The following is a 23464-nucleotide window of genomic DNA, read 5'->3' as shown; positions in this document are numbered from 1 at the left end:
TTAAAAACTTGATGCCAGATTTAAATGATCTACTTTGTAAAAACAGGTACATCCTCTTGCAGGAACAAAAAGTGATTTTCTTCATGGAGAGAAAGTATAAACCCTTCCATTACTTGTCAAGGTACGCTAGAATGCAGCCAAGAAATTCAAGGAAACTGAGGCCTTCCTGTCCATCATCTGAAAGATTTGCGAGCAGAAGGTGTAGAAAGTGAGCAGAAGGATGCAATTAACCTCATGCTCTGCTTGTGGACTTCCAGAGGCATCTAGTTGGCCAGTAGAAAATACAAACCTTAGTTGTTTAGCCAAGAAAAAATGTGCTCCTCTTGCTTTACATGCTGTTCTCCATTCACAAACTGTCAAACTGTGGTCATATGGGACACATTCCTGAGGATATTAGATATCTTCTTAAGCCTAACAGAAATCAATGACATTTAAGCTGACTTTTAACTATGCATTTAAGACTTAGACAGTAACCATTTATCTCCATTTCAGCAACAAGGCTCCAAACTGCAACTATCAGTGCAGCTCTCATAACTACACCATCATCATCATTATTATAACCACCATCATCATGATTATTAATCCAACTTTTTCTCAGAATTGAGACTTAAATGGCACACACTTAAAAAGCAAAACAGTTAAAATATACACAACATAAATATGAAAATTGTACTAAACTTATGCAATGATTAAAACAAATCCATTAAAAAAGCAAAACAATTAATATATACACAACATAAATATGAAAATTATATTAAACTTATGCAATTACTAAAGCAAATCAATTAAAATAAATACAAAGTTTTAAAAACCAAAACAACAACTCCACATTTTTACGTGGATACTAGAATTCAAATAGATTAGTCTTCCATTCACTGAAGAGGATGCTCTGTTCCTACCCTTTCTACTCCTTATCTTGCCAAGGGAGGTTTGCAAGGCGAGTTGGAAAACAAATTCATCTAAATATGCTTAACACCATTCCATCAGAAGCCTTGATAAAATATGTCCCTAATCTTGTCGAACAGAGCAAGTATGTTCATCTAATTATGCTTATCCTGCCTTTGCAGGTATGCCCATCCCTCTTACTCCTGGAGTATGCTGCAGAGAAATTTGAAAAAAATAAAGAATTAGTGTATTCACTGCAATGGTTTAGAGCTGGAAGATGCCCCTTACAATTGACTGTTGAGTTACTACAATTGCTGAGGTTAGTCCATGATTGAAAGAACTAATGAAGTACATATTTTCTCATAAACCATTCACTCAAAGCAGTCTTTCATCAGAAGGATAGTAAGAGGTTCTTGCTATCTCTCGCTGCCTCCTCACAACAACCACATAATTAAATGTTTGGAGGAGCAAGTACAAGATCAACATTGACAGTGAATGCTGTCAGCAAGCTAATATCCCATGCTTGGAAATGAAACATCTTAACTTTGCTCCCCCTTTTCCAAAGAGAACGTCAACCTCTTACCTCCTTGCAGTGTGTGCGTAAAGTAGTATCACATTGCTTTAAACTGCTATGTAATGATGCACAGTCCCTAAATTGTACTGCAACCTTCTCAGCACTTTCTTAAATACCTCAATCTCATTAGCTGTTATTTACTGAATTTGGCTGGACGCTGGAATAATATAGTATTATACTTTTTGTTGGGATTTCACCATCAACTCCATCCTCATCCCCAACTCACTTCTGCTCAGTTCTGGATTCTGTGTTTGCTTAACATATATAAGAGTTTATGAGTATCCAGGTGCTTTTAATCAACAAAGGCTGCTTTGAATCCCCTCCAGGAGAGATAAAGCAGGGTATAAATATAATAATAATAATAATAATCATCATCATCATCATCATCATCATCATCATCATCATCATCATCATCATGGCTGCCTTGGGTGCAGTTAGCTCAGAAAGCAATTGATTGGGTTCAGTAACAGATTGTGTGAGATAGTCTGGCCTTTTTATACATATCAGTTATCAGGAAGAAAGATGGGCATAGGTCTAGTTAAAATTCCTTCAAGTCCTCCTACTACATCATCAGACAGGGCTTTTTCTGGTGGCATACGCTGGTTAAGCCCTAGGTTATCCACGGAGCTCCCATCAGACGACACACAGGAACTTCCATGTTGCTTAGGAAGCAATGGGGGGAAGCTGTGCGGTCAACACTTCCCCTCATAGGATCAGCTTCCTCAGAAACATTTCACAAATGAAAACCAGGACACACGTGGTAAAAAAAAAATCAGATTATGAGAAAGATGGCATAGGTTGTAAATGGGGAAGAATATACAAACTAGGAGAGACTGCAGCAGTTTGCTTTAGTTTGAGCTTATTGGAAACTTAGCCACCTCCTCTTCTCTCTCCACTGCTAAGTTAATTGAGGACAAAGTACTTTTGCACTTTGAACTCAAACTGAAATAGCCTATGGACAAAGAAAGAGAAACTAGGGCATTTTAAAATTGACTGATAACAGAGGATTGATGAACCATAGGCTCCATCAGAATCCTAGTTGTTGTCTTTCTAGAGGCTAAACACAGAGAGGCTGTCAAACATCTGGCAGTGATCACAATAAATGGTAAGGGTACTGTGGTTAACAGTGTGGTTCTCAAATTATGCATTCTTTATGACACAATGTACTTCCAATAAATTATTTGGGGGAATTAGGATTGTCTTAATTTGACATTTTGGAAAGACCACCAGTAAGCAGAATTGATCAGTTAGAAAATGTTAGCTGGCAATATATGATACCATTATTACCTTATTAAATTTGTTGAAACAGTTTAAGAAAATCACTCACATTGTCAAATCCTTCGTTTTTTAAAAAAGACCTGATTGATAACTTAATGGAGCAAATCCCACTGCACCTACATTTGCACATTTTACTTCCCTGGATATTAATCAATTCTAAAGTGATCTTAGTGTTCTTAAAGATTATATTGTTCATGCATATGCAGTAAAAGAACAAGAAGCAATTTCCATCTTTAGGCCAGAAAATTGAGCTTGTGGACCATTTATGATAATAGCAACCAAGTTAGGGGTGTATGTGGATCAGGGCAATCTTATTACTCTTGTTGAATCCCTCAGATACCCTTTGTGGTTATTTGCAATGTATCATGGATAGCTCAGGTGAGGAGATGCTGTTTGAAGGGCCAGTGGAGCTGGAGCCCAGCATTACCCAGCAGCTCCCTCAGCTGAGCTTAGAATAAGAGTTTATGGACTCTAGACTCAGCTTTTAGCCTTGGAACAGACCTTTAGTTTCTCTGTTTGTGTTACCCTGCTGTTGTTGCCTCTTAGCTGGACTATTTGGCTTGAACTCGGGCCATTTGTCAACTCTCTGCTTGTAGGGTTAAGGCTCATGACACAGTGGTGTTGTTTGACTGAGGACAACTCTGGAAATGTGGACTGAAATTCCCATTTGGCCATGAAAACCCACTGGTTAACTCTGGGCAAGTAACTTACTTTTCATTTCAAAGAAAGGGCAAAGGCAAAACCACTCTGAACATATCTTGCTAAGAACCTTAAAGAAAACTCTGTTACAGAGTCACCATAAGGTGGAAATGATTTGGAGGCGGCAACAATAGTGAAAAAATCCCAAAGTGCAGGGATTCATCATGACATTGTGTATCCATACAATGGCCATGAAGAATTCATCTGCATTCAAAATGTACCACTATGCAAACACACACATGCAGAAAGACAGACACATGCATGTATGCATGTATGAGAAAGAGAGCAACAACTACAGAGCCTGAAGAGATACATTTTTTGTACAACAGTTCCCAGTCTTCCCAAGCAAGCATAGTCATGTTGGATGGGGGAGTTATAGGTGCTTCTAGACCTCTCAGCGGCTTTCAATACCATTGATCATGGTATCCTCCTGGAATGCCTGGAGGGGGGCTTGGGAATTGGAGACAACTGCGCTGCAGTGATTCCGGTCGTACCTCTCAGGCAGGTTCCAGATGGTGGTGCTTGGGGTTTAGCTGCTCCTCAAAAAAAGGAGCTGTTATGTGGCATTCCACAAGGTGCCATTTTATTCTCAATGTTTTTTACTATGAGGGTTGAATGAAAAGTAAAAGTAACCTTCGTTCCTTGGGTTTGGATGGGAATATTTTAATAAATCAAACACAGAAATAAGCCTTAGAATGTGCTCTTTGACTACCACTATTTACTTTTCCACATAATCACCAGACAATTGGATACTTTTCTGTCAACGATGAACAAATTTTCTGAAGCTGTCATGGAAGATATCGACACTCTGTTTACGCAATCAGCGTCTCACAGTACCCATCATGCACAGATCTTCCAATAGCCAAGCAAAGCAGTTCACGTTCTTGTGAAATGCCGATTATGCTTGAAATTTCTCTCTGAGTGATACGATGATCGTCCTGAATCAATCTGTCAACCTTTTGCTTGTGAAACTCGGTGGTTGCTGTCACAGGACATCCAACTCTTTGTTTGTCACGCAAGTCAGATGTTCCTACCTCAACATATTTAAACTTACTCACCCAATGACGCACAGTACTCACATCAACACAATCACCATAACAGCTTGCATTCTCTGATGAATCTCCTTTGGGGTAACACCTTCTGCTATCAAGAATTCAAAGACTGCACTATACTAAAGTTACCCCGATGGCTGCCAATTAGTTTAGGGACAAAGCACAAAGTGTTGTTTTTTACTTTAAAGCCCTACATGGTTTAGGTTCAAGTTACCTACATAATCACCCTCTCCTATACAGTTAGCCCCACACACTAAGATCCTCTGGGGGGCAGCTGCTCTGGCCTGCCAGAACCCAACTGGTGACCATCACTCATAGGACCTTTTCATTGGCCACCCCAAGACTGTAGAATGACCTGACAAAAGAGCTCTGACAACTAAATTGTTCAAAATAATTAGATCTCTAACGACGGTTCCTACTGTCCCAAAAAGTGATGATCAGGCCCCTTCAGCCGAGGCTTTCCAAAGCTATTTTGTTGACAAGATCTCACTACTACGCCGGGACCTCCCTGCCACAATTGATACAAGGAGAGAACTTGAGACTCCATGGCCACTTGCTGGGCCTACCTTTGACCGGTTCATCCCACTGGACGCAGAGGCTGTCGATAGGCTCATAGCTGCAGCTAGACCGACCACTTGCTCCCTCGATCCATGTCCCTCCTGGTTGGTAAAATCCTGCATGGAGGGATTACATGACCCTCTGTTGAAGATAATAAACAGCTCCCTTGAGCAAGGAGTCTTTCCAGAGGGTTTAAAAGAGGCGGTGGTCTCTCCCCTGCTGAAGAAACCAGATTTAGATCGTTCGGTTCCCTCCAGCTATCGCCCAGTTTCGAACCTCTCGTTCCTGGGCAAGGTGATTGAGAGGGCAGTAGCGGAGCAGTTGCAACAGTTCCTAGACAACACAGCTGGATTAGAGCCCTTCCAGTCCGGCTTTCGTGCGGGACACGGGACAGAGACTGTGCTGGTCTCCATCACGGATCACCTTCGATGCCAGCTTGATCAGGGCGAGTCGGTGTTGCTCGTGTTATTAGACTTCACTGCAGCATTTGACACAGTCGATCATAATCTTTTGACCCACCGCCTTGCTGTTGTTGGAGTCAGGGGGACAGCTTTAAATTGGCTGGCCTCCTTTCTTCACAACCGTGGACAGCGAGTGGAGAGGGGAGGCCTGGTCTCTGAAAGGTCCCCTCTACTTTGTGGGCTGCCTCAAGGGGCCATTCTCTCCCCTCTGTTGTTTAACATCTATATGCGACCACTTGCTCAGTTGGTCCGAGATTTCGGGCTCGAGTGTTATCAATATGCTGACGACACTCAGCTTGTGTTAAAGATGGAAGGCCGACCAGATTCTGTACCCGACAATTTTCATCAGTGCCTCAAGGCCATTATTGGATGGTTACGTTCCAGTAGGTTAAGGGTGAATCCAGCAAAGACGGAGATCCTATGGCTGGGCCGACCGGGCAGTGGGGATATCCAGTTGCCAATCCTGGATGGTGAAGCGCTACGCCCGTCTTCACTAGTAAAGAGTCTGGGAGTCCTCTTGGACCCTTCATTGACGATGGAAGCCCAGGTCTCTGCCGTTAGCAAAACTGCTTTTTTCATCTTCGGCAGGCTAGACGGCTAGCCCCCTATCTGTCTAGGGACAACCTGGCTACAGTGATCCAGGCTACGGTCATCTCGAGACTGGACTACTGTAATGCCCTTTACATCGGCCTTCCTGTGTTGGTGATCCGGAAGCTCAAATTGGTGCAAAATGCAGCTGCCCGGCTCCTTGCGGGAGTCCCGATGAGATGCCACATAACACCAATCTTACGGCAGCTGCACTGGTTACCAATTGAGCACCGGATCACTTTCAAAGTGATGGTACTTACCTTTAAGGCCTTACATGGTCTAGGGCCGATGTACCTGAGCGACCGCCTCACTCCCTACAAACCCCAGAGATCCCTCCATTCTGAGGACCAAGACCTGTTGGAAGTCCCCAGTTTTAAGGCCTTGCGTCTAACAGCAACTAGACGCAGAGCCTTTTCAGCAGTGGCGCCATCTCTCTGGAACACCTTGCCACCTGAAGTCCATGCCTTGCGGGACTTGTCGGCTTTCTGCAGGGCATGTAAGACACACCTGTTTCGGCAGGCCTTTGAGTTCTGTTAGATGTTTTAAAAGGTGCTTTTAGGATGTTTTAAAGATATTTTAAAAGATGTTTTAAAGATGTTTTAAGATGTTTTTAAATTGTTGATTTTAGCCGGTTCTTGTAAGCCGCCCCGAGCCCTAGGGGAGTGGCGGCATATAAGTTTGAAAAATAAATAAATAAATAAATAAATGAGCTGTTGGAATTTAAAAGCCATTGAAAGACTTATCTGCTTCAGAAGGCTTACCCAGCCAGTTTTAATCATAAATTTTAACTTGTGTCATGTGTTTAATCTTTGTTTGGTGTATTTTAATATGTAATTTGTAGAAATATGTTTTAATATGTGTATTTTGTATAATGTTTTAGATGATTGTATGCTTTTAGCGATGTTGTAACTCGCCTCAAACCATGAGGACAGACGGGTAAGAAATAAAATTATTATTATTAGTCCAGACAAAAAATGGTCCCAGGTTCTAACTAGCAACTCATAATACCATACCCCACTTATTAGGGAAGGCATGGTAATAATCCTATACATAGTTCAGAATCTATTTAAAAATTGAGAAAAGACCCTCCCTTTATTCCAACTGGCACTGACTGCCCAGCCACAAAGGGAGAGAAGAATTTAATGCTCTTCCAAACTGCAATGTCTTTTTCCTTGAGCGCTCTATCTTTAGATTGTATGCATTAGGGCAGGAAACTGTTAAATTAGCAATTTGTTATCTAATGTGAAGAGCAAGGAATACAGGCGCTAGAATTTTAAATCAATCGAAGAAAGAAAGAAAGAAAGAAAGAAAGAAAGAAAGAAAGAAAGAAAGAAAGAAAGAAAGAAGGAAGGAGAGAAAGAAAGAAAGAAAGAAAGAAAGAAAGAAAGAAAGGAAGGAAGGAAGGAGGGAGGGAGGGAGGGAGGGAGGGAGGGAGGGAGGGAGGGAGGGAAGGAAGGAAGGAAGGAAGGAAGGAAGGAAGGAAGGAAGAAATTAGAAAGAAAGAAAGAAAGAAAGAAAGAAAGAAAGAAAGAAAGAAAGAAAGAAAGAAAGAAAGAAAATTAATTTGTCTTTTGGGAATAATCTCCTTTCTTGTTTACTTCTTGATTGTACAAATTCAGTTTGTAAAATACACTGAGCTTTAACAAAAGTATTTCCACTCAGCTGAGATAATATCAGAAATACAGTCATCTATTAGCTAGCTAGCTATCGTACATACATAGGTACATATCTTTCGACTTAGAAATAGAGAATCTGTCAAATAAAACAGAAACCATATCTAGCTACTTGAATTATTTTCCTCATTTTCTGAAATCCAATTTAAATCATTTACCACATAAAATAACACAATTTACAAGGTGAATCATCTCACTCATTTGATGTAACAAGTTACCCTGGCACCCATATTCCTTCTCTGAAGAAGAAAAAAATCCCTGAGCTATGCTCTCTTACGTTCCTCCTACATCCTATCAGATGGCACTTAATCCACAACTAAAATTAATATGACACATGGCCTCATTTACTGCCGCTTATAATTTCTGTGGTAGATCTAGAATGTAATTGGTTTCCTTACAAAGATAAATGTACAACGACAAAACACCAAATAATTTTTTTAAAGATAAATGATAAAACAGGGTGGGATAGAAAAGGATCAAAAGTACAAATGATTCTGTTAATATTATAGATAAATGATTTATTAGTTGTGTGATATAAGAGAAAATATTTAAGTCTTTGTTGTTTCAGTAATAATTTAATAATTATTCAATAATCGTTGACCAGCTTAATCACCATTCTCTGTGTAACACAAATCTCAAATACCTCAAAGAAAGACTGTGTCTTTTAAATGATAGGAAATTGCTTATGTAACAAATGCTTTTTCCTCCTTCACAGGATTGTCATTTCTTCAATTGTTTAAATAATGATATAGGATCATCACACATCAGGGTTCTATATGTACGTTTATGGCTCAAAATGATGCATATGTAAATGGAGGTTAGCTCCTGCTGAATTAAGTGCTGTTCATGCAAAGGTAATGGTTTCATAGTGCAACCTCATACGTGTTTTTTCTTCTCTCACTATACTATAATCTAGTGTTATCACTTTTTAGCCTTTTCGCTAAGAAGTGTAATGTGTAATGTATCATCCAATGAAGGAGAATATAAAACAGATAAAAAGAAGTACTTCTGGATATAGAATCTGCTATCACAAGATGTAGTGATGGTCAGCTCCAAATTGTGGATAATACAAATTACTGGAATAATTTGTATTATTCAGTTGTATTCAGTCCCTGCTGTAGGTATCCCATAACCATCTGGTTGGCCACTGGGAACTAAATACATCTGAATACCAGCCAGTGGGGAATAATAGTGGAAGAGGACTGTTGTTCTCACAACTCGCTCATAGATCTCCCAGGGAGACTAATGATGTCTGGAGAAACACAGGTTTCTTATCCCTGGTATATATGTAGGTAAAGGTAAAGGTTTTCCCCTGACATCAAGTCTAGTGATGTCCGACTCTGAGGGTTGGTGCTCATCTCCATTTCTAAGCCATAGAGCCGGCGTTGCCCGTAGACACCTTCAAGGTCATGTGGCTGGCATGACTACATGGAGCGGAGCGTTGTTACCTTCCCGCTGGAGCGGTACCTATTGATCTATTCACGTTTGCATGTTTTCGAACTGCTATTTTGGCAAAAGCTGGGACTAACAGCAGGAGCTCACTCCTCCCTGGATTCGAACTGCCGACCTTTTGGTCAGTGGAGTGCCGCAGGGTTCTGTCCTGGGCCCGGTTCTGTTTAACATCTTTATTAACGACTTAGATGAAAGGTTAGAAGGCACGATCATCAAGTCTGCAGATGACACCAAACTGGGAGGGATAGCCAACACTCCAGAAGACAGGAGCAGAATTCAAAACGTTCTTGACAGGCTAGAGAGATGGGCCGAAACTAACAAAATGAAGTTCAACAGGGATAAATGCAAGATACTTCACTTTGGCAGAAAAAATGGAATGCAAAGATACAGAATGGGGGACGCCTGGCTTGACAGCAGTACATGTGAAAAAGATCTTGGAGTCCTTGTGAACAACAAGTTAAACATGAGCCAGCAATGTGGTGTGGCTGCTAAGAAAGCCAACGGGATTCTGGCCTTCATCAATAGGGGAATAGCATCTAGATCCAGGGAAGTCATGCTCCCCCTCTATTCTGCCTTGGTCAGACCACACCTGGAATACTGTGTCCAATTCTGGGCACCGCAATTGGAGGGAGATGTTGACAAGCTGGAAAGCATCCAGAGGAGGGCAACTAAAATGATTAGGGTCTGGAGAACAAGCCCTATGATGAGCGGCTTAAAGAGCTGGGCATGTTTAGCCTGCAGAAGAGAAGGCTGAGAGGAGACATGATAGCCATGTACAAATACGTGAAGGGAAGTCATAGGGAGGAGGGAGAAAGCTTGTTTTCTGCTGCCCTGCAGACTAGGACATGGAACAATGGCTTCAAACTACAGGAAAGGAGATTCCACCTGAACATCAGGAAGAACTTCCTCACTGTGAGAGTTTCAGCAGTGGAACTCTGTGGACTGTGGTGGAGGCTCCTTCTTTGGAGGCTTTTAAGTAGAGGCTGGATGGCCATCTGTCGGGGGTGCTTTGAATGCGATTTCCTGCTTCTTGGCAGGGAGTTGGACTGGATGGCCCATGAGGTCTCTTCCAACTTTACTATTCTATGACTCTAAGTTCAGAGCACAGCGGTTTAACCCACTGCACCACCGGGGCTCCCCGGTACATATGTAAGTAAAAAGCAAATAGATACTACCTGGATGTAAAACTTTCCAAGATGATGTTGGACAGGGATCCTGATCTACATTAGATCCACCACTCATGGCTAAACAGGATTAAGTTTTCCCACAGCTTTCCCCCCATATTGTCTTCCACACAAGCAGGCATAGCTGGGCCCCTTTGCAACAATGTATTTTAACAGAAACAGCATACAAACACATTATTTAGTTTATATCCAACCTTCATTGTAGAACTGAGGAAAATTAAATAAGGGATACAGATTAAAACATGGTTAAGTTAAAAGCCAATTAAACAACCTATGCTAATATACAATTCTATTAAGAAGCAATTTAAAATCGCATCAATAAAAGTACATCAGCACTTTCTAGTTTATTCCCAAATAGTACAAACATTAAAGGACTTGTGTTATGACTCCGTATCTGTATTCAAAAATGAGAGCAAGATCATTTACTACTTTTCTTAAAAAAACACCCTGTTGGCCAATGAGACAGACTCCATGGGCAGATCAATTTGTGGTAAATGGCAACACAGCAGAGAAAATGAGTAAATTAAGCGAAATTCCACACCAAATATAAAGCTACTTCTTGTGATGTTCTATAACTGGAAAGGATACTTGAATACCAGTCCCTATTCAATAGGAAACTCACTGGGTGAACCTGGGTGAGCTCATTTAACTCACTGTACTCTACCTCACAGTATGTCCACCATGATACAACAGGGATAGGAGAAAAAGTCAAGGAAACTACTCTTGGGATGTCTTTGAGATTTAAAAAATATATTATTTTCAACCTGTGGTTGGTTAAACCCAAAGATGCAGAATCCATGGCTATGTAAGGTTGACTATATATATTAACAGTACAACTAGTATTTATATATTTTCTGTTAATAAAATCTGGCAGGCCTTTGCCCTTCAATAGTCACAGAATCATAGAGTTGGAAGGGGTCTCCTGGGCCATCCAGTCCAACGTCCTGTGCAATATGGGAACTTGATCTAAAGCATTTGCAGCAGAAAGATGTCCATCCTTTTTTTAAAGACAGTCCAGAGAAGGAGATCCCATTGCCTCTTTAGACAATTAGTTCAATTACTAAACTGCTTTCACCATCAAGAAGTTCCTTCTAATGTTGAAATGAAATCTACTTTCCTGGAACTTCAGATCATTAAACCTGTTCGTACTTATCTGTGACTGTGGAAAAAAGAACCGTTTCATCTCTGTGACAGCCCTTGAGATAATTAAAGAGTGCAGTCTGATGACCCCTCAATCTTTTCTTCACCAAGTTGAACATGTCCAGCTTCTTCAATGTTTCCTCATATATTTTGTTCTCAGACCTGTGTCTTACACTTGTTGCTCTTCTCTGAGCTTGCTTTTGTTCTTCTTAAATTGAAGTATCTAGAACTAAATACAGTACAGTACTCCAGATGAGGCCAGAATATAGAGTTACTATAACTTCCTTGGAAACTTTGCATCTATGAATGCAGGCTAAAATAGTTATGGCTTCCAAGTCACGAAAGCAGTGGTTCTCAACCTGTGGGTCCCCATGTGTTTTGGCCTACAACTCCCAGAAATCCCAGCTGGTTTGCCAGCAGCCAGACTGGTCAAGGATAAGATGATGGGAGTTATGGTCCAACAATTGGAGGACAGAGGACACAGGTTCCACACACTGAGATAATCATAATGTGTGAGCAATACTACATTTGGATCTAGAGAGTCACATTATGTTGGTAGAAGAACTCTAATGAAAGCTTGCAAATGAAATAAAATTCATTTCATCCTCACTGCAGTAAGTCAATATTCTACTAATAAATTAATCCTAATAATAGACTGTATTGAAGAGCTTCTACCAATAAATTAATCATAATAGTACATCTCCTTGAAGATTTTTCTGCAAGTCGGATTTCTTTTAAAAATTATGTGACTCATACAAGCATACAAGCAAGGAGGCTTGAAAATACACTTAAGCAAAAACAACCCTATTGTGTGCTAGGTGCTTCATCAACATTTGCCTCAGTTTCCTCATGTGAATCAATTGTGCTGCTTCTTACAAGCACTCATATACTTTGCACAAAGCAATGTACTGCTAATAATGTTATGACATGTTAAGCACACACTAGGGGGTGCTGCTGTTGTATTTATATAAGTTTTTTTAAAAGAAAAAGAACTCAGGTTCAGAACATTCATCTATTGCAGAGGTGTCAAACTCATGTTCACCAGAGACCCACATCAGCCTTAAGCTTGCCTTGAAAAGTCTGTTTGTAATTGTAAGATTGTATAAATGTAACTATGTTGCCCTGGCATTGAAAGCCTTGTGGGCCACATAAAATGATATGGAGGGAAGGATTTGGCCCGTGGGCCTTGTGTTTGACACATATAATCTATAACATATTTTCAATGTATAGTATCCCCAGCAACATCAAACATGTTGGTTTGGGGAAGAGAATGATACAAGTGTGAAATACTTTATTTAACCAATAATACAACAGAAATAATCTGTCCAATTAAAATAATAAACCAACAGACAACCAACTAGGATGCAAAATTATATCTTTGTCACACCAATAGTATGAAATGTGTTCAGGTGAAGGAGATGGAGGGCCAGATGAAGCTGCTGTTGTGAAACCATATGGCCTCGTTCACAGAATTTTACAGGAAGGATATCTCATGAGTTTTATAGTGTTTCATTTGCAATTTTCCTAATTTTTTTAATTGTGAAGGAAGAAAATTTGAAATAGCTGCATTGGCACCATTGTGGAATGGCCATTTAGAAGCACCAGGACCCTCAAGGTATGAGGTCCTAAGGTTTGTGTTTTAATAAATTGGCAATTTATTACGAATGACTACAACTGTGACGCCCCTGGCTGCGAGAGCACTGGAAACCAATACACCGAGGCCAATAAACAATCTAATATCTTTATTAAGGAATTAAGAAATTAAAACGAAAACAAGCAGAAGGTATAGTTCATCAATAGACCTTCCAGGAAAGGTCAAATATAGTCCAGTAATAAATTGTCCAATATATAATATTAGAGTTTAAAGTTTGTAATCCAAAAACCGAAACGCACTCAAACTTCCAAGCAGTTTGAGTGGGGAAATGTCCAAGTCTTTTTCTAAAGTTCAAAAGCAAGTCCAAGACAAGGAATTGAAGACAAGGTTGGATACACGGCACGACAAGGCAAGGCTGGAATCACGGCAAGACAAGACAAGGAACACGGCTAGGCAAGGCACGGCAAGGCTGGAAGGTAGTGAACTCAAACGCGGTCCACACTTGGCTGGAAGTGAAGTTATCCCTTCAACTGTCACGTTGACTCCGCGCTGGCTAGCCAGCGCACAGAACTTTTAAAGAACTTCGAATCTTCCCTCAGAACAGGTGTCTCAAATGCTCTTTTCCCAAGGGAAAAGAGCTAGAACAACATCTTGACCAGATGCAATCCTCCCTTAGAATTCTCAGGGGAAAATAGGTTAATCAGCAGATTCCCTTGCTGCTAATCTCATGCTTCGTCTCCTGCCAGCTTTCTCCTGCCTGTTAGTTTCCACAAACATCCTTCTATCAAAGGGAGGGGAACTGGGAAGAGAAGACTCCGTTTCAAGGGCCTTTTTAATGAGCACTGAACTAGAATTGTCAATAGGGAACATCTGGAACGGGGCAGAGTCTTGCTGAATTGGCACAAAACCTGTTTCCTCATCACTGTAGTCCACAATGGAGTCAGGTTCACGGCCCAAGGGTTCATGGGACATCACAACAACAGAACTGGCTGCCTTTTAGCTTCCAGGCACAATTCAAAGTGCTGGCTTTGGCCTACAAAACCTTAAATGGCTCTGGTCCAAATCACCTCTCAGAACGTATCTCCCCCTACGGGCCGTCCCGCAGATTAAGATCTTCGAGTGAGGCCCTGCTCTCGGTCCCGCCACCGTCACAGGTGCAGTTGGCGGGGACAAGAGACAGAGCTTTTTTGGTGGTGGCCCCATGGCTGTGGAACTCCTTCCCAAGGGAGATTAGGGAAGCCCCCTCATTCATGACTTTTAGGAAGCAGCTGAAGACCTGGATGTGGGACCAAGCCTTTGGCCTATCCTAAGATATGAGTTGATATGGCCTGATGGGTTCTGTGAATTAATATTAAGTCGAACACGGACTGGCTCTGACTTTGGCTCGAAACTGCCCCTGTTATAATGGTCACATGGTTTTTATTGTTTTAATTTGATTTGGATACCTGCTTTTAATCGTGTTTTATGTTTGATTTTACTACATTTTGTATTATATGTGGCATTTAATTCTGCCATTGTGTAAGACTGCTCTAGGTCCCCCTGGGGGAGAAGAGCGGTATATAAAATAAATAAATAATAAATAAATAAATACTATTGAGAGGCTGAACCACCACTCTCACCTGTTTAGAAGAGAAAGGCTCACTCCAAAATAATTAATTAAATACAACTGTTTCTTGTAGGAGTTTTTTCAGAGGGTGGAAGTCTGCAGAAGTCCAAGGCAGGAAATATCAGAAGCCTTAAGAGAAAATGCTAACCTGAGACATGCTAACCTGATGAGAAGCTATAGAGTTTGGAATGAGAAATTAAGGCATGGAATGACCTGCAGTAACCTAGAGGTCATACCTCAAGCTTGTGTATCATTTTGTTGTTGCTGCTGCTTTAAAATCAGTTTTGCTATAGTTGATGAATAGCACTGCCCCTTCTTTTTTGTTGCACACTGAATCTTCAAGAGTACAGAAGCTGCATATTGATCCATGGGCACTGAGCCAATCTGTGCTGATTTGCCCTCTAAATAATTTTGCTATTCGAGCAATCCCTACAGCAAGATTTAGTTTTTGATATTGGCACATATGTATAATAAAACGACCCTTATATGAGGGTTAGAAAACTTTTCCTTTTATGTAGCTGGAACAAGATGCCAAAATTGTATATTTTGGGATGAGGGCCCTTTATAAAGAAACAAATGTGTTCATCATGCAATTTATGAATGTAGTCATGTAGAAATACATGGCTAAGTTAACTGAAATCAATACTTTCATTTGGAATTTAATCTGAATTCAAACTTTTTAACAAGTACTTCCCGATTGTCCCAAATTACTGCTGTTTTGAAAAGCTGGCAACATTAATGCATTGATATACATATTTTTATTGCAGTCCTCATCAAGAGTTGATTAAACAAACAAATGTTCAACATGATATACAAAGCAACCAAGTAGTGGTCATGCCAGCCAGCATATATTCATGATACAAGTTTTCCATTAAAGACTCACTTTTATCTATCTTTTTGATAGAACATCATCTAATTGATCTTCAGGAGACTCAGTACCAACAGGAATGGCAGAATCAACTCAGCATGAGTCACCATACAGTGTACTTTTTGTATTTTGCCTGCTCAATGTACATGCTATTCTGTTCAAAAAAGGAGGCATTTGCCCTAGGAAGATAACTGTACCTGAGTTGTCCCCATAATGTCTGTGTCTTGTTGGCATTCACAAGTCATGCACGTTGGCATTCACAAGAAGCAGCAGAAAGTGAACTTCTGGTAGTTACATTCACACTTCGGGGATGAGAAACCCTAAGATGAGGAATGAATAGAAATGGAAAAAAGAAAACAATTTCATAGCAAAAGGTTAGAAGCCCCCTGACCCCCACCCCTCTGCAAAAGGAAAAAGATAAATGCATATGGTGTTTATATAGGGGGAAAGGGCAAATCAAAGCAAATTGATAGTAAAAAAAATGGCCCCACAGAGCATTTATTTCAGCCAAGGGCAGCAATGGAACATGAAGCAAATAAGTATAGAATTGCAAGCTGCATGTTATGCAAATGTTGGGTACAAGGATTATGGATCTAATCCATTGCTTCTGGTCACAGTTATGCAAAACAGATATAAACAGGGTTTTTTTTATTTAGCAAGAAAGGAAATCACAAATGTTGCAAACATAGTTTGGATTAGATAGTATCAGAACAATGTCTTTTTTTCATTGCGACAAAATGAACTTGTGCTGTGGGGTGAGCTGGCAGTGATGGGAGGCTCCATTTCCACTATTTTATCTGGATCTCTTCATGACCATTTCAGTCTGGAAAGAGCCCGACATCTGTATTCAAATATCAGAGGTATGGTGTAATCTTTACTAAAGCTATAGAAATGATTACATATGTGATGCCTAAGCAAAGTGAACAATATTACAACTATAGTTGTAATTTAAGTATAGCTGTATATCTTTAGACTCTAAACAAGGAGAGGCAGAATATATTTTCCTACAAATGTTGCTAGGCCTGTACTCCGATGATACCTAGCCTGCAGAGCCAATTGTGAAGACAGACTGAAGTTGAATAACATCTGGACAGCAATGTGTTCCTATTCGTGATGGTAAAGAAAACAAAGATGTGTAACTTGGAAAAGTGTCTCCCACATAACTCTGATTTTCTCCTCATCCTCCTAACCCAAATATTAATTCAACATTGCATATTATCACAAAAAATCAAAAGCATATCCAGGTTGGACTGATACTTCCAACTCTTGGGCTCCTATCATTCACCATGCCCTTTGACCCTTAAGATCCCTTCTTGGTTCTAGTACTTGGGCCTCAAGATCACTACTATATCTGACGAAGTTGGCCACTGATTTTAGGATAATAATAATTTATTTATTTTATTTTATTTTATTTACTTTATTCTTATATCCCACCCCATCTCCCTGAAGGGACTTGGAGTGGCACACATGGGGACTAAGCCCAGCAATACTCAATTCCCCAAAGTTATAAAGCAATAAAGGTTTAGTTTTATAAGGTGTTTAGCCTTCTTTGCCAAAGAATGTTGGTACCTCACCCAAACTTCAAATCCTAGGATTCCATAGCATTGAGCCATAGCAATTAAAGTAGTGTCAAAATGTAATAATTCTAGTGTAAATGAACCCCGAGTGTTTGTTCAGATCTGGTCAGATTCAACCAGAGCATGGAAAAATTGAATTTGAGGACTGTGACTCCCCAAATCATGAAGGTATCATGCTCACTGGCCATTCTCACAGAGGAATTCTGGGAGCCTTGGTCCATAAAAGCAACTTTTCTAAGTTTTTTATCCCCAAACAATTAAGCTCCCACTTATAACCAGCAGCATTTTCAAGATGGTTGAGATTTCAACACAGCAGTGGTGTCCTTCGAATAAAGACCTCTGGTTACCACATAACTAAAATAAAAGTTGTTAATTGCCATCAAGAAGAAGTTGAATATATTATTTCCATATTACATTTTAGAATTCAGCTAGATTTTATATCCTGATAGCACACACTTTAATTAAAAATGCAAGGCAAGACTTTTTATATAGCACACAAGGTGCTTGTAATTTATTTTTAAGAAGTATTCCTACTGTAGCATCTGAAAATCAATTACTAATGATTCAGCAGATAAATCCCTGAAGTTAAGAAATAAGCAAATATAGCATCCTACCACAAGGACTGCTGGGAGGTTACATTTCTTACAAGGCTGCTAACATGGAGGTTTCACCTTACAAATGTCAACTTTTTAATTTAATATATGCTTCTAAAAATAATCCACACATTTCTTATCTAAATTTGAGAATTACATTACAGGGGAAAAACATAAATAATAATTCAGTCAATGTGTGCAATGATTGGCTTATAACCACCTTCTTCCAATGCAGAAAAATACCATTTTCTGAGCAAATCAACCACATGCACATATTGCAATCTTTCTGTTCAGAAAACATTTTTTTCTACAGAAAATAATATTTGCACATTGATATATACATGATATTTCTGCAAGCATACCATGCAATCTTAGGCAAAATTATCCAGAGGAAAAAAGATCTACTGAAATCATGTACATATACACAGGACTGTAGCCTCAGAAATGTATTATTTTCCAAATCGTTTGAACTGAGATTTTCAGTATCCTAATAGTAGTGGTAATAGCTGCATTTAAACAGCCTTTAGCCATTCACTGGCTGTTATTACAGAAGCTTTTTTTAAAATGGGGATGCTGAATTTAGTTTGATTGCTGTTCTTCCTTAACTGTTATGATTTAAATGCTCTTTAGCAGTTGTTTTTTTAATTTAATCTGAACATTTGTTTTTAATTTACAGTCTGTTCTCCTTAATTTAGCTGCATTCTGTTTTAATCTATATTGTGAATTGACTTTAGTATTTCCTTTCTCCCACACTAGGAGAAAGGGGATACATAAATATACTTAATAATACTAATGCCACCTCATCATTATCTATCCTTTCAACAGCCGATAGAACTTGTAGACCACATTAGATGTAACATTGTGTGCCATGCCACGAAACATGGATGTCTGCTAATTTGTTATTGGAATGCTACAATTTCTGTTTTTAATGATCAGAATACTACCACAGGTTTTTGTAACACAGAAGCAGAAATGTATACATAACTACAGATCTCTCATGAGCTTCTGCCCGAATATACAATGTGGACATTCCTGTAATACAAATGTGCCACACTCCATAACAGAATGTAATTACACCTGTAAAGCTATAAACAGCTAAATGGGATATAGAAAGGGCAGATGACTCTGGGGTGTATTTCATAAAGACTCAAAATAAAGTTTGATTTCAGAATGCACAAGGGAGCTCAGCTAGGAGTGTAATGTGCACTACAAACTGCAGAATCGATTTCTAGCAGGCCCCCGAGAACAGAAATAAACCTTTGGGCTTCACAATGAAGCACCAAGGAAGAGTTGAAACAAGTATAAGATATATTTAGTAAGAACACCAAAATGAAATACGCCTGAGAGAAACAATGAATACTACCCTTTCCTCTGAAGATGAAATACAGAAATGGTTATATAAAATAACAAGAAAGATCTTGAAAAGATAATTGGGAAACAACTCTATTAATCAAGCTTCTGGTGGCCTGAATGTGTCTGTTTTAACCTTTGCAAGTTGCACTGAATCCCAGAGCTGGGGAAAAGATATAAATAAATAAAATGATGAAAAAAATCAATTTATGTTGCAAATAATTCCCAGTTTAAGAGTTTTTTAAAAGTGAACAATGGTTTAATATTCCGATGCTACATTACTCTTTTGTGCACATGATTCTGCATTTGTCTAAGATATTGTGTGTTAGAATGTATTTCTTGTTTAATGTGTTGTTGTCATTGTTGTTGTTGTTTCCCATTGACATATTTGGTTAGATGTGTAGAATTTTTCATGACACAATCCTCTTCCCTTTGCATGGTGCTTTTTAGTTATTCTTAGTTTTCTTGGCATAACCTGGGATTTTTAAAAGGTTTTTGTACCATACCACAAAAGTCACAGGATCATAGAGTTTTCAAGATTTTTGGGAAAATGTGGTTAAGGAAACAAACAAAATTTGTCAATAAAGCCTTGTAGCAGCCAGATGGATAATAGCAAAATTCTGGAATGGGGGGAAAGAATTATCTAAAAAGAATTGGTGAGAAAAATTATTAGATTGTATACAAATGGCCAAGTTATCTCAGAGGAAATAATGAAGAATTCACCAAAAAAAATGGATGCTGTCATTTGTATCTCTGGAAAGAACGACAAAAGTAAATTATAAAATTGTCACAAGGGGAATTTATTAAAGAAGTTATAAGGGTTGTTCTTATTAGGTAAGATTCGCAGTGAGTAGGTGATGGGTTCACGGGTGTGGGGAAAGAGGGAAAGGGTTTGTTAGGATGTTGTAATGTGTCTGTTTTGTTAGCTATTGTAGTATCTGTATTGGTTTGACTCTGGTATACAATACAATATTTTTTTAAAAAAAAGGATAATAGGGTTGGGAGAGGCCTCATTAGCCATCTAGTCCAATGCACTAACTATTCTTTGATTCTGTGACTTTTTTTTGTAAGTAGCTGTCCAAACTCTTTCAAAAGCATTCCAGAGAAAGGGAACCCATTGCTTCTTTAGGCAATTAGTTCCATTACTGAACTGCTTTTACTGTCAAGAGATTCTTTCTAACGTTGAAATGAAATCTACTTTCCTATAACTTCAGCCCATTAGACCTGGTCCAACCCTCTGAGGCCTCTTCTACACTGTCCTATCCCAGGATCTGATCCCAGATTATTTGCTTTAAATTGGATTATATCAGTCTCTACTGGATTATATGAGATTATCTGGGATAAAAAGATAGTCTGGGATCAGATCCTGGGATAGGGGGATAGCGTGGAAAGAGCCTAAGACAACTGAGAACAGGCCTTCCCTCTCTGTGATAGCTCTCGAGGTATTTAAAGAGTCCAGTCTACTTCTTTTTTATACTCAGCGCTCATTTCTGAGTTTGTCTATATTCTTCTTAATTTAAATGCCCAGAACTGAATGCAGTATTCCATATCAGGCCATCAGGTAGAGGGGCTTTTGACTTGGAAACTATGCTTCTATTAATGCAGACTAAAATAGTATAAAACTTTTTTTGCTGCAGCCTCACACTTTTTGCTCATGTTCAAATTATAATTAACAATAATCTCAAAGTGCTTTTCACATATAGTGCTGCTGCGCCATGTATCATCCTATACTTGTGCGTTTGTTTTTGTGGCACACATGTAGAATTTTGCATTTGTTCCTATTGAATTTCATTTATTATTTTCTTCCCCATTTTCTAGTTTATTTAGATCCCCTCGAATTTTATTTCAGTCATCCAGCATATTAGTCCACCCAGTTTTGTGTCATCTGCAAACTTGAAAAGTATTCCCTCCATTCCTTTATCTTGAGTTCCAATTTTTGATGCTGACAAAAATGTTGAAAATTAACGCCCTTCAGACAGAATGTTGAGGCACTCCACCTTCCAGTTTGAACCATTAGTATGCAACGTGGCGACCACAAGTTTAGCATTGGTGAATTAGGATGCCTTCTCACACAATGCTTGGTACTCAAGCAGAAACACAGACAAGCCAGTACAAAATACATGGGTACTTCTGCTGCTGTATGTATCCCCGGTGGGGGGGGGGGGGGTCCCTTCTTTCTCCTTAACACAAATGGTGGGTTGGAAAAAAATAATGTGCTGCTTCACTATCTTTTTGAAAGGCCAAGCGGTGAGTACTATATGTCTGTGGTTTTCATAAGGGATGCAAAAGGAAAATATTTTCTTCTCAAGTTACTCTGTGCTGAAAAGGCTGCAGGAGATAATACCACCATACAAAACCTCGGAACATGAAGTGCTTGAGGAAATTCAGAGAGAAATGCCCTGAGTAAATGATAGCTTGGATCCTTGCACTTGCAACCACAAAGTTATGGGCCCCCAAAGCAAGTACCCTTAATGATGACTGAAAGAACAAAGAATTGTACTTCTGCAGGTATTTGCACCAAAAGGGAAAAAAAAAAAGGATGGGATGAAAATAACAAAAAGGGAGGGGAGATAAGTCTGCCCATCCCAGGAAAAGTGCACCAAAGCAAAGACTCCCAAGATGAATGAAAAATTTCACAGCTTAGTTTTCTCTCCTACTGAGATGAAAGACAAACTTGATTGCTTCCAGCTGGCTGCCAAGTCATGACCTGTATTTGCTTCCTTCAAGCATGGCATGACCCTATGATACTCATTCCTCTCTATGCCTGTTTTTGCTTAGTTTCATTCCTAAAGTGCCCACTGTCTTCCCTTGTCTACCAGATTATTCATCTTTCTATTTTGCAAAAGGCTACTCTACATTGCTGCTTACTTGCAGTACAATAAAGCCAGAACAAAAAATCCTATCTTTGTTGTTTGGCAGTGAAGTTGATGGCCTACTGATAACATTTCAGTCTCTATTTTTTTTTGTTGGGATAGAAATGAGGGTTTTTCTAGTTAGAAAGCTGACTTCAATAACACTTCAGTCTTCAAATTTTATTTCATTCTTTTCTGTGAGAACAGAATAAAATCAAGATGAAGTCTGAAAAGGGAATACATCCTGTATCATCTCAGACATATTAGTGTCTTGCTGGCAAAAATTACAGCAATGGAGGAGACACTGCCAAAGAATTATTATCTAAAGCTAATGGCCAGGTGTGATATAAATGATTGGGTCCAAGAAATGTGGAATTCGTATGTCTCATTAGGGTTAAGAATATGAAGTACTGGAGCAGGCTACTACAATTACAGCAAAGGTACAAATTAGAAACGAAAAAGCTTGTGAAATATGGGATGCTTTTCATAGTTTTTGTAGCATACTCTCTTTATAAGTAAGTACAATATTGCTCCTCAGCAATATTCCTATTCCTCTGTGTAGGAAATACTGTGATTAAAAAGACAGTCAATGGATCAGAGGAGGAGGGATTATATTTCTGAAAGCAGGGATGAGCAAAATGTGCCTACAGACTGACACCAATGGCATTTCTCCTCCCAATATATAAGTGGGTGGTTTTGTCATTCTCACTGATCTCCACCTAGTATCTCATCACACTATAGAGCATGGATTCACTTTAAATCCAGCTCAGCCAGACAGGTCCTGGGCCTCACTAAACTACAAATCCCAGAAGGCAGAAACTGGATTTAAAATGGATCCATGCTGTGGTGTGATGAGGCTGTCTCACACTCCTCCAAGCCTGGTTCCATCCAAATCAAAACTTGTACGGGATGCTGGAGCACTTTGGTCTCAAATTTGTATTCCATTTGTTTTTATTTCTGAGCCTCCTGGACCAGGCTTCCATACCACCCAGTTGTCCATGTTTTATCCACTTTCGAAGCACGATGCTCATTGTCCATTTAGAAGAATGGCCCCAGTTTCAAGCTTATATTATGCTTATTTTTAAAATAAAATAAATAAGTCAATAAATATGTAAACAAACAAAAACAAGTCACTAATTTTTGGAGTAGTGGAGATATTTGGCAAACTCTGTAGCCACTCCCCTGTCCCTAACGTTTTGTGAGTTCATTTAAACAATGATTGAAATCTAATATATACAACTGACACTTGGGATTCATTCTCTCTTAAACCTGTACAGCTTTTGAAGGAAAGTCTATGGGCCCATCCACACAGACATATAACCCAGAAAATCAAGGCAGAAAATCCCACAATATCTGCTTTAAACTGGAATATATGGCAGTGTGGACTCAGATAACCCAATTCAAAGAAGACATTGTGGGATTTTCTACCTTGATATTCTGGGATATATGGTTGTGTGGAAGGGCCCTTACTGAAGTCTGT

At 39.3% G+C, this 23464-nt stretch overlaps 1 protein-coding gene across 8 annotated transcripts in view; it reads right to left on the bottom strand.

The window, feature by feature from the left end:
* The window catches only part of dlgap2 (DLG associated protein 2), a 619373-nt gene that overhangs the window by 548673 nt on the left and 47236 nt on the right, over positions 1 to 23464 (bottom strand). For 6 of the 8 annotated variants that reach the window (XM_062969083.1, XM_062969084.1, XM_062969089.1 and 3 more), the window contains exon 2: positions 15810 to 15932. The exons of the other annotated variants lie outside the window; for them this stretch is intronic. In XM_062969083.1, the coding sequence (XP_062825153.1) occupies positions 15810 to 15869 (60 nt within the window). In that variant the 5' untranslated portion in view covers positions 15870 to 15932. The remainder of the gene's footprint in view (positions 1 to 15809; positions 15933 to 23464) is intronic. 8 annotated transcript variants of the gene reach the window in all.

Source organism: Anolis carolinensis, chromosome 1 (assembly GCF_035594765.1).
Source record: "Anolis carolinensis isolate JA03-04 chromosome 1, rAnoCar3.1.pri, whole genome shotgun sequence".
NCBI classification, from domain to species: domain Eukaryota; kingdom Metazoa; phylum Chordata; class Lepidosauria; order Squamata; family Dactyloidae; genus Anolis; species Anolis carolinensis.
This window is presented reverse-complemented; position numbering and strand designations above follow the sequence as displayed.